The sequence below is a fragment of the Pundamilia nyererei genome, unplaced genomic scaffold, assembly GCF_000239375.1.
Source record: "Pundamilia nyererei isolate P.nyererei 1_Seehausen unplaced genomic scaffold, PunNye1.0 scaffold00028, whole genome shotgun sequence".
Taxonomy (NCBI): Eukaryota; Metazoa; Chordata; class Actinopteri; order Cichliformes; family Cichlidae; genus Pundamilia; species Pundamilia nyererei.
In genome coordinates this window covers 702442-714422 of record NW_005187429.1, presented here as the reverse complement: position 1 = coordinate 714422, position 11981 = coordinate 702442, and the positions used below count along the sequence as shown (strand labels likewise).

Below are 11981 nucleotides of genomic sequence, written 5' to 3'. Positions count from 1 at the left end.
GCTTTGTGACATAATATAAAGCAGTGGTGCCCAACAAACTCGAAAACTGAGAAATTACCAGAACCAATCTTTGATGATTAAAAAAATCGAAAGCGGAAGTGACTTATTTTACTTGTGTACCCCTGGCAGTCATTTTGAAGTCTTCGAACAAAAAAAATTAAAAATTAAAAATAAAAAATAAAAAATAAATAAAAAATAAAAATAATATATGTGCAGTATTTTACGTGGCGTTATTCCGGGGTAGTTTGAAAGGGAACGGAGTTTTAATTTGATAACCGGAAACTAGTTGCTAATTCTGCTACTAAAAGTTGATTTGAACTTCTACTGCTGTTCACGTAAATGTCGTTAATCCCGGTTCCTCGATGGCACTTGATGAACCGGTTGGACACAAACTATATTCATAAAGACTTGACTGAGAACGAAAAAAAAATCTTTTTAATTATAATATTTGATTTTCTCAGTGAGTGAACTGAAAGAAACAGCATACGAGGCTTTTGATTTGACCTAGTTTTCCTTTCCTCCAGCAGTTAGGTGGCTCACTAATCCGAACAGATACTTGTTAGCTAATCTAATCTGAGTTAGTTAATCCTTTCCCTCTTCACTCCAGCAGCAGGCAGGGTAACGGAATTGAGGAGGAGTGACCACCGTTCTCCGTTTGACTGAGAAGACTCACCCAGTTTGGGGACTCTGTACGTAGATAGAGTTACACTTTGCCTGAACTATGGAGGAGAAACTTGGAAGTAGTCAAACGGAAAGGTGACGCGGCTGTGGAGTCTAGCAAAACCAACTTGGACAGCAAAGGTTGAGCACAGTGCAGCTCATCGGGGCATGAGAGCCTCCAACTTTGCGCCTTGCAAAGAAACGAAACGATGGCTGCATACGGAAGGAGGAAACGGCCCAAGTTACTTATTTTAATAGTTGGTGCCATTTTGCTGGGATATGTTACATTTTTCAAACGCAAGTCGGGGGAAGTGAGCTTGACGAACCGACGGGAAGTCACAGGAGAGGAAGAGTATGAGCTCCTTAAGAAGCCAGTCTACGAGAAGCCCCCCTTGGATTTAAACGCTCTGGGAGAACTGGGCAGAGCCGTGAAACTGAATCTGAACGAAGAGGAGAAAAGAAAAGAAGAGGAAAGTATCAAAGCGCACCAGATTAACACTTATGTCAGTGATAAAATATCACTGCACCGCAGGCTGCCAGAGAGATGGAACCCACTGTAAGTAACCTGTTGTCTATTGTTAGCAATGTTAAAGCCCAGATCTAAAGTTTAAAAGAAGCCTTTGCAGTTTGGATGCCCCACGGCTAAGTAAATACCTCAGAGGACGTGTAACTCGTAAACTGAGTCATCTGCTGTTAAGATGGAATAATAAATGCACTGTGTTTACTTCTATTGGTCATCAAATCTTAAAAGTATGAAGGTTAACCACGATCCAGCTTTACATGCAAATTTACACAGCCAGCTCTCATTGTGCAGTGTCATTCCAGCCACCCAGCCTCACCTCCAATTTTTTTAGTCTACATTCTAACAACCAAGTCTCCTCTCTCTCCAGCTGCAAAGAGCTGAAGTATGACTACAGGTCCTTGCCCACGACCTCTGTGGTGATTGCTTTCTACAACGAGGCCTGGTCCACCCTGCTGAGGACTGTTCACAGTGTGCTGGAGACGTCTCCTGACATCCTGCTGAAAGAGGTGGTGCTGGTGGATGACTACAGTGAGAAAGGTAGAGGCACAGACAGACTGATGGACAGGCAGTGGGCAAGAATGGTGGCAGGCTGACAGTCAGGAGCTGTTACAGGTGCACACAGACAGGTAGCAGTTAGATGGGTGGAGGAGGATATACTGACATGTTATCAGTTAGGCAAGTCAAACAGAGATACTGGAAAATATGCTCATCGAATTATAAAAAAATACTGGATGCAAATTTTTGTGCTTTGATTTTTAGTTTAATCCACAACTCTATAGCCTCAGTCATCATAATGTAAGTAGTTCAACTTGGAGGCGGAGTCTGTCCCACTACACAAAGCGTTGCTCCAACCACCAATAAAACTTTCGCTGGCAAAAAGCCGGTGGAAATCCTTAATCAAACCTGTTCAACAGGCTTCAGCTTAAAAAAATACATCTGTAAACCAAAGAAAACAAAAACAAACTAAACCCTTTCATTGTGTTCACGTGCTGTATTAAACTCACATTGTATTTGAAGAAAACATTTTGTCTAATGCAAAAATAAATGAAAAGGTATGCATGCAAAAACCTTCAATCTGGGTTGGTCTTTACTCCGTCTTTCCAACAAGACAGAGTAAAGACTGATTTCTGCCTTAGTTTAGCTTAGGTGACATGTAAACCTTTTATTTATTTACATTTTGATATTTGTGATTATTTATTTTTGCACTAATGAATATGTTTTCTTTAGCAAATATGACTTAAATATGCCGCATAAACACGATGAAAGTGTTCTGACAGATGTTGTATCCAATTAAATTATTAAAAATATTGGTTTCCATTTGTAATAATATCAATGAGCAAATAAGCAAGTAGTAAGTAATTATTATTGCTCATTAGTAAGACAAAAAGTGTTTCTCATCAATCAGTGGGTTAATCAGCAGAATACTTGATTACTAAAACAATCAGTAGTTTTAGTTATAAACTAAGATATAGATCAAGTGAAATCTCCTGCATCAGTGTTATATTTTTTACATCTTCTATGAGTATATTCAAATAAACCTATAATAAAAGTAAATAATATACTATATGCAGTGTTTATTCCTGTTGGGGTTTTTGTTTTGTACGAGTTGAGAAACTTTGAATGCTTCTAAAGTGTTTTCGATCATGAATGTATAAATGAAGCAATGCCTACCTCTCCCTCAACACTAACATCTGCTCGTGGTTATATTTACTTACTAAGTGTTGAGCTTGAGTAAATCAAACAATGATGTAACTTTCGCCTTTTGGATTAATGCGTATTTGGCTGAGAGCATAAAAGGAAGTAATTTTATCCTAAGAAGACTGGTGGGTGTGTCTTGTTTACCTGCTTCAAAGAAAGCTCACCATTTTCTAGTGAATATGGCAAATGTGTATCAAACAGTTTTACTCTCTTTCCTCTAGAGGTGGGAATTCGGAGCCTCTTCCAAATGCATTGGAAATGTGTGCCAGATAGCTTATCACCTTCTTTTATCAATGCTGACTTGTTTTTCTAACAGTCTCACGTTGCGCTGTGACGCTTCTGACACCTGAGCCACATGCCAGCTTTGTCCCCTCTCAGATTTTACAATGTGATTGGACTCAGAGATAACAAAATGACTGTCTGTCTGTGCTTGCTTTTTATCCCCTCACATGGAATACTGATCAAGAAACGCTAAAAAATTTCCCTTATGGGAAGAAACTTCCAGCTGTAGCTGATAGATTTTTCTCTAGTTTTGTATTTGTTGTGATTTTGAGAAACAACTCTTGATACAAACACATAAAAAAAAAACCAACCTGATTGTTTATTTTGGTTTATCTGCTCATCTGTTTATTTTCTGAAAGCTCATCTCAAGGAGCCACTGGACAAGTACGTCTCAGGTTTGAATAAGGTGCGTCTGATCCGGGCCACAAAGAGGGAGGGGCTGGTGCGGGCCCGGTTGCTCGGGGCATCCATCACCACAGGCGAGGTTCTGACCTTCCTGGATTGTCATTGCGAGTGTCACGACGGCTGGTTAGAGCCCGTGCTCCACAGGTGAGAGAGTGCCCGCCAGGGAAAAAAAGAAATGCCTTCTCTCCTTGATTATTTTGTCAAAGTGCGGCCTTTAGAAAGGCTGTCTTTTAGTCCAGCTGTCACAGAGTGTGAAGCTCTGAATCTCTATCAGCCAGCTGCAGGAGCACTGTTATGTAGCCGTGTCTGACTCACTGTCTCGGTGCTCCAGCCTTTCAAACAAGGGCAGCACCAACGTTTGTATGGAGACTTTTCTAGATAAACAAATTGCTTGCTTTGTAACACTGCTCCCTCCTGACATTCGCCTTTTTCTCCTTTCCTTTTTTCTCGCCAAGGATCAAAGAGGAGCCGGAGGCCGTGGTGTGCCCCGTCATCGACGTGATAGACTGGAACACCTTCCAGTATTTAGGCCATGCTGGGGAACCTCAAATCGGAGGGTTTGATTGGCGGTTGGTCTTTACCTGGCACACCATCCCCGACTACGAACAGAAACGCCGACGTTCACCCGTAGATGTCATCAGGTGTGTTTTAAGGACTCTTTATTACCCAAGAATAGAAAAAAAATCCCATATGAGTATTTGGGAATGTAACTTTGAGTGTGGCAGCTACATTATTACAGAAACTGCACTGCTGACATATCATACTTTTTTCTTCATACTGAGATAATTACATCTGTCTCATATAAGATGGAGCTCGTTATCCTGTAATATAATTTTTTATTTTTTGGTGTCTTGAGGTCTCCTACTATGGCAGGTGGTCTGTTTGCTGTGAGGAAGGACTTCTTCCATTATTTGGGAACATATGACACAGGAATGGAGGTGTGGGGAGGAGAGAACCTGGAATTCTCTTTCAGGGTAAGAGCTGTGTGTTTTCATGGACATATACAGTATTATTTATGTAATGATAACATAGGTAAAGCACATGTTATGTCCAAATTGACATTAAGTTTGCACTCCTTTTGGGATTATGGCCCAATTCATAGTGCAAGCCACTAAAAAAGGCAGGAGTGTCTGCTTTAGATTTGTTGAACCATATGACAGCTGCTCAATTTATGTGGAATCTGCAATGAAAATAAAACTAAACATGGAGTGAAAGCAGGCCGAAGAGCTTAATACTTTAATTGCAGCAAAGAATTTAAACATCCCTTCCCTACAATAACTGTAATTTTCCAAAGGGAAGAAACCAAAAATATTTTCCAACAACAGGCTAGCTTTTCTGTTCCCAAGCTCCTCCGCAACAAGACTGTGCTTTGTTTCCTGATTGAATCATGGCTGAGAGGCTAACCAAATCCTCGTGGTGGTGTTATTGATGTGTCTTAGATTTGGCAGTGTGGGGGCAGCCTGGAGGTCCACCCGTGCTCCCACGTGGGTCACGTCTTCCCGAAAAAGGCACCTTACTCACGGAGCAAAGCGTTGGCAAACAGCGTGAGAGCAGCTGAGGTCTGGCTGGATGAATACAAGGAGATCTACTATCATCGTAATCCCCACGCACGCCTGGTGAGTGTGTGCAGATGATGTGAATGTGAAGGCAGAATATTTCTTTCTTTCTCTTTTTAAATGGCTGCATTCACCACAGCACTGTCTCATTAACCCCTTCATTTCACCAGTGAACTCACTCTCGGTATGCGAAAAAAATATCAGAAATACTCTGCCTTCTCCCAAAACGCGCTCGCACACACGCACGCTGCAAAAGCTCACCTGATTAAGTGACACGGGGGATATATGAGCAGCAGACACCCAAGGTGACAGGGGTCAGGGCATTCCGGTGTGCGATTACCACCTTTCTGTGCTACTTGGTGCCAGCGGGTGTCACCCACATGTCCTTGACACGGTGAGAGCAGTGCCGACCCATGGGGGTGCCCTGATTTTGTGTGTGTGTGCATGAGTGATAGTGTAGTTAACAGGAAATGCTCTCTAAGCACAGATCAGGTAGCACTTATCTCCATGAGATAAGGTAGCCTTGCCAAAAAATTCATCATACCCTCCAAACAAACACTGTTTTTGCTCATCCTGTTTGATTCACAGCTGAACATGTGTTTATACACAATAACAATACTAGATAAGGTTTATATCTATAAACGAACATATCTTACAAGGAAGTTACAATTTTACAATTTTGCTCGGCACAAAGTTATACTAGTCTCCTGGATGAATGTACTGTGCCTGTTTATAGTCTGTAGTCTGTCTTTGCCCATTAATGTCATAGCTTACCCAGGGGTGTGTGTATGACTGCTTTGATTTTAAAATATTAATACAATTTAATTAATATATCAATATATAAATCAATAATTTAACATATAAATATTAATATGATATTTATATTCTTTTTAAATCTGAAAAAGCCTTCAGCAACCTGCGTAATTTTAACGTCATATCAGATGAAGTTAACAGTTTATCTGCATATTTAATTTTAGCTTCTGTAGCTTAACTGTAGATTTTTGCTAACTAAAACAAGCAGGAGTGTATGGGAGCAGCTACAAAGTTCTCTTCTCACACTGGAGCTTGTTGAATGTTTTTAACGGAATTCTTGTAAAGGTTTTTCTGGTGATTACAGAAATGAGCTCGAATCATTGCAGCCCTGCTTTGTAGATTTTGAACAAAATAATCTTAGACTAACAAATTCATGGTTTCTTTTTTTTTTTTTTTCTTAAACGTGCCTTTCCCCTGACATTCTGACAGCCTGTGACACTTTCACTCCGACACTCCCAGACAAAGCAAGAAATCCCCAAATCAAACCAAAAAAAAAAGAAAAAACAGTCAGCAGGCACTGAGATCTGGAAGTCTTTTAGGATTTGTAGAAGGGCAGGTCCATGTGGCTGTCAACATGGGTTACGTGCCAGTCCATGTGAGCTATTTTTATAGCTTGTTAATTAGTAACAAGGCACCATAAAACCTAAATAATCTACATATGAAATGGTGCAGGGTGAAGGAATGACTGAGAACTGTACTCAACTGAAGGGGCACTCTTTATTAACACTGGATGATTGAGGGGAAAATCCGGGTACTGCAATCGTAATTAAGATATGAATTGATGTCGTTAAATTTTGGTTTAAGTTATGAGCTTCCTAGAGATCAGTTGCAAACAACGACAGGTCTAGAGACGCATATTTTTCACAAAAAAAGAGCAAATATATCCTAAATATAACTAAAAAATATAAATATGAGAAATTGCAGCAAAACAATTGTTGCAGCAAAAGCCAGAAAGGACAGCTGGCAAAAAAAAAGGAAAATGCAGACTGAAAGTTAATAGGCTTTTTAATCACTGCCTCATTAATAAGGCATGGATATGCTGACTGTAATTATAGTTGTGTATTCTGCAAACTATATGTGTCGCTTAGCTGTATTTTAATAACATGTACAACAAATTTAGCCCTAATCTTTCAGCTTCAACTCTCCTATGAGGTCAGCAAGTAATCTACCAGGATTTAACACTGTTTGTTTTAGGATTTACTGTATTTTGCTATACAGAGGCCTAGCAAACAATGGATTGTCTTTGAAATTGCTTCGTCCTAACAGGATAGAAAAGACTCAAGGAATTAAGTTCCCGACACTGAACATTTGTAATCCTCATTGATGTTCGCAGAGAAATCCAGAGGGCCATCTTCCTATAGATGCACCAAGCTTCACAGGATCTTCTAGGAAAGCTGATGCTATTTTTTTTTTTTTAAAGAGAGTATACTGGTTACTAGGCAGTGAGCTCTGGAAGTCATACCTTAGGCTACAAAGTTGCTGTAGGAGTTGCCTTTAAAAGTTGGCTAACTTGCTTTGTAGTACAGCCCTCTGGAATCATTAGCTCTTGTTTTCCACCGCTGTTTCACTAATTGGCACCTCTGTGCTCTCGGTTCCTAGTTGCTCCCTTAGGTCGTTTCCTGTGACCGTTTATTCATCCATATAGGTTGGACTGTCACTGGGCTGGTTGCCCTTACCTTTGCATTTTATCAGGACCTTTACTGATCCTTAATTTAAGTCTTATTATCCTGGTAAGTGTCCTGGACTAGTCCTCATTGTTCTGATAGTCCATGCTGGTCCTAGCCATTGACAAAGCACTGCGTCCTTTGGGAATCTTTCTTCTTACTAAATAGACTGATGAATAGCCAATTAGAGCTGTGTTTGGGCAGGCCACCATCATCCATCATCCTGCAGTGCTGCTGAATCTTTCTTGCAGCAGGGAAGGTGTGGTGAGCATATGCTCACTGGCACATTAAAGTGGAGACTGTGTTCTTTCTCATAATCTAATTAACTAGTCTTTATCAGCGTGATGTGTACATGTGTAACTTTGTATGCATAAAAGTGTTTACACAGGCACGAACTGTTTGCGCACACACACGGAGACTCTTGTAAAATTGACACATGTATCCTGTTTGACTGTTGGAAGTTCTGTTTGTTTGAGGGGGAGCTATTGTTTGGAGTGAACTGCATTTGTATAGAGTAATGGACCATAGATGGTGCTATTGTATTCCATTTCAGGCCACTGGTATATTATGAATACTTCATCGGACACAACAGCTGTCTGATGGTGGCTGCATCGACAGCGCTCTCACTTAAAATTTTCATTTGAATATGAGATATCACTGATAATTCATTTTTATTTTAATTTTTTTATAAATGCAGAGCAATTCTGTGCTTCTTAATTTAATTTTAGCTTGCCAAGGCAGAAAAGTGAAAATAAAATAATCATGTTGAACTGTCATTTGCCATGTTTGTCTCCAGGAGGCCTTTGGAGATGTAACGGAGCGGAGGATGCTCCGAGAGAAGTTGGGCTGCAAGAGCTTCAAGTGGTACTTGGATAACATTTATCCCGATATCCACGTCCCACATGATCGGCCAGGCATGTTTGGAATGGTGAGAACAGAGTAAGACCTTATGAGCTTCTGCAAGCCAGGTTGTACCACTACCTAATTATATTTTGTTGCTGCCTTTTGCTAGCTTAAGAACCGGGGCAAGACCAACTACTGTTTTGACTACAACCCTACAGATGAGAATGCGGTGGTGGGCGAAAGGGTCATCCTCTATCTGTGTCATGGAATGGGCCAGAACCAAGTAAGTAATGCCAGTGATACAGAAAAAGCACTTGCATCTTCCTTTGCTGAACAGCTCACTAAACTTAAAACAGGTTTACAAGCTAGTTTGCTGATTAGCTACTTGGTTACAGCCCATTTTCAATCATGTGAAACGCAGCTTTCAGTTAGATTTTAATTGAATGTTGGTTTTTGAACACAGCACACTGTTTGCCCTTTTATATGTGAGCTTCGGCGATCATTTGTTTACTCTTGTTCAGTTAATCCTGGCACTCTTGAAGACTGCCATTAATCAATCTAATATGAATGTCCTCTGAGCTATTTGAAAAGAGAAAAATAATGTTTGGAGAAACACAATTCGGACATTTATTTCTCCAAACATTCCAAACAAACAAATATTGTCTCCATCATCTTCAGTTGGCACAATTCTAATGATTGAGAGGACACTCATGGCTTTAAAAACTGACCTTACAATCGTGTTTGTCAGTCTTTTGCCCTTTAACAGCTTCGCTATACATCTCTGATTTATTGACCTAATAAATGCCTTCTGGACCCTTTAGATCAGAGTGTGGAGCCCAGCTGATTTCTCTCAGGTCAAGGCTTGTAATAAAGGCTGATTAGACTTTTGTGAAAAGAGCCTTCGTACCATCTGTGTATAAAGAGTTTTGTTTTTAAAATCTTTTGGAAATGTGTGATATGTTTTTGATTTAGAGTGTTTTATTTTATTGCCTCCACTGTGCTCAGGTTCTTTGGCCATATTCTTAGTTTATTGGCCCATGTCTGGTTTTATTTAGTTTTGTAAAGCACTTTATAACATTAAGTGATCATTGTCACACCTTTGGGAGGCATTACTGACTAGTTAATCAGATTGCTTCATGACCACTGTAGTTTATGGGTTTGTCTGCTTGTAGAGCGACTCTTCTGGGTTCCTGACTATTATCTACAACTTTTGCATCCAGTGGCATTAATGTGTACCAGCACATTTGATGGCAATAATTACAAACTGCTTTTGATCTCCGTGGCAGATCCATTTATCTCCTTCCATGTCTTCTCCTTCTGTTCTTCACTACTCCCTGTTTTACATTTATCGTAGACAAAGGTAATCATGGATATAAATAGCATCTCAATTTCTTTCAGATTAAACATATAGTCATCCTATTTCCTCTCGGACTACAAGAATCGTGTTGTGTACTCTCACAGACCTGGGAATAATGAATATCATCTGTTATTCCAGGCTGCAAAATTATGTGATGGCTTTGTTGATACAAAGGGAATTCACATTTCCCAGTGCCTTTTCCTTTGTGATGTTCAGTAATCCAGGAAGCACTGTGAAATTTAGCATTGTTATTCCAGAACATCTCTGTGGACACAAACTGATGTTATTATTGTAGAAAGTGGGGATAGCTGCCTTATGAGACTACTGGGCATGCTACAGAGACGAAAGCCATCTCTCTGTCCTAAATCTAGATCCCTAACAGTGCCATTCTTCTGTTTTAACTGAATTTAGGCTAACTGAAATTGTTGCATTTTTTCTATTAGGAACACCATGCTAATGCTTGGTTGGTTTGCCTTTTGCTCTCAGAGCTGCTTTAATCTTTTGTGGCATAGATTCAACAAGGTGCTGGAAATATTCCTTGGAAATTTTGCTCCATATTGACATGACAGCATCAGACAGTTACTGCAGATTTGTCAACGGAACATGATGTGAATCTCACATTCCAGCACATCCTAAAATGTGCTCTATTAGATTGAGATCTGGTGACTGTGGAGGCCATTTGAGTACAGTGAACTCACTGTCATATTCAAGGAGCAAGCTAGAAATGATTTGAATTTCAACATGTCACATTATTCTGCTGAAAGCAGGCTTCAGGAAGATGGTCAGAAACGATACTCGTGTAGGCTGTGATGGTACCAAAAAAGTATTTCCTCCTATTAATATGCCACCAACAACAGCCTAAATTGTTTATTCAAGGCAGGGTGGATCCATGCTTTTATATTTCTGTTTCTCTGACGTTCTGTTATCTTATTTTGGTGAGCCTCTCCGAATTGTAGCCTTGGTCTCCTGTTCTTAGCTGACAGGAGCTGCACCCAGTGCGGTTTTCTGCTGCTGTAGCTCGCCTGCTTGTAGGTTTGAAGTGTTCTGCATTCAGAGATGCTCTTCTGTATTATAAATTTGTTGTAATGACTTACGGCTGCTTTCCTTCAGCTTCAAGCAGCCTCTGCCATCAACAATGCATTTTCATCCAGAGGTTTAGTGCTCACTGGATAATTTCTATTTTTTATATCATTCTCTGTAAACCCTAGAGAGCTGCGTGGGAAAATCCCAGTAGATCAGCAGTTTCTGAAATAATCAGACAAGCCTGTCTGACATCAACAACAATGCCCCATTCAAATTCGCTAAAATCGCGTTTCTGTCCCAATTTTGATGCTCGGATTGAACTTCAGCAGATCATATTGACTTCGATTAACCTATGTGTCTCGATTGGCTGTTTAGATATGTGCATTAACAAGTAGTTTAACAGGTGTATCTAATAAAGTGACCCAGTGACCCCAGTTGTTTTGTCTCATCCTACAGTTCTTTGAATACTCTGTGAATGGTGAGATCTCTTACAACACAAGGGAACCTGCTGGATGCGTCGCGGGTGACAGCATCAGTACCTACTTGACTGTCCAGCTGTGCAGAAAACGAGGGCAGCCTGTACCTTCAGACCAGAAATTTGTCTTCAAAAAGGTAAGATGTAAAGTATTTTAGTCTAGTGAGTTTCTGTGTTTATCCCTATCTAAGTCCACATTTTAACTAATAGTGTTAAAAAGGAAATTAATGTGGTGGCCCTGAAATTGCAGCATGTCATTAATTTTTGAGTTGCTGTCTGGAAGAGAAGATGTGGAATATAAAATCAACGTCTAAAATATAGTTCTTTGTTGAATTTTCTGTTACATTTTGTTGATTTCAGATTTCTACTTATTTTCCTTTTTGAACTGCCACTAATGTTTTAAAAGATGAGCACCCAACACTGAATTAAATGATTGACTCTATAGTTCCTCACTCTTACAGTGACCTTTTAACCAGCCACTTAGTTTCTCTTGTTCCATCAACTATTATCCCTTCAGAGAGAAAGTAGTACACACTGTACAACTCAAATTCTGAAAGTGCCCTAGGCTTTTAACAATACATGTCATTTTTTCTGTTTTTAAAACACACTGAATTCAAATTTATGTTTATGTTTGTTTAAGATGATAACTATATATCTATATCTATAGATAGATATATCTATA

General features: G+C 39.8%; 1 protein-coding gene across 1 annotated transcript in view; it reads left to right on the top strand.

The window, feature by feature from the left end:
• The first annotated feature begins 319 nt into the window (after positions 1 to 319).
• Positions 320 to 11981, top strand: part of galnt12 (UDP-N-acetyl-alpha-D-galactosamine:polypeptide N-acetylgalactosaminyltransferase 12) — a 23196-nt gene continuing 11534 nt past the window's right edge. The window contains exons 1-9 of the mRNA XM_005728287.1: positions 320 to 1216; positions 1551 to 1720; positions 3523 to 3712; positions 4024 to 4209; positions 4425 to 4542; positions 5008 to 5184; positions 8398 to 8529; positions 8614 to 8727; positions 11281 to 11436. Coding sequence (XP_005728344.1) covers positions 870 to 1216; positions 1551 to 1720; positions 3523 to 3712; positions 4024 to 4209; positions 4425 to 4542; positions 5008 to 5184; positions 8398 to 8529; positions 8614 to 8727; positions 11281 to 11436 — 1590 coding nt within the window. The 5' untranslated portion in view covers positions 320 to 869. The remainder of the gene's footprint in view (positions 1217 to 1550; positions 1721 to 3522; positions 3713 to 4023; positions 4210 to 4424; positions 4543 to 5007; positions 5185 to 8397; positions 8530 to 8613; positions 8728 to 11280; positions 11437 to 11981) is intronic.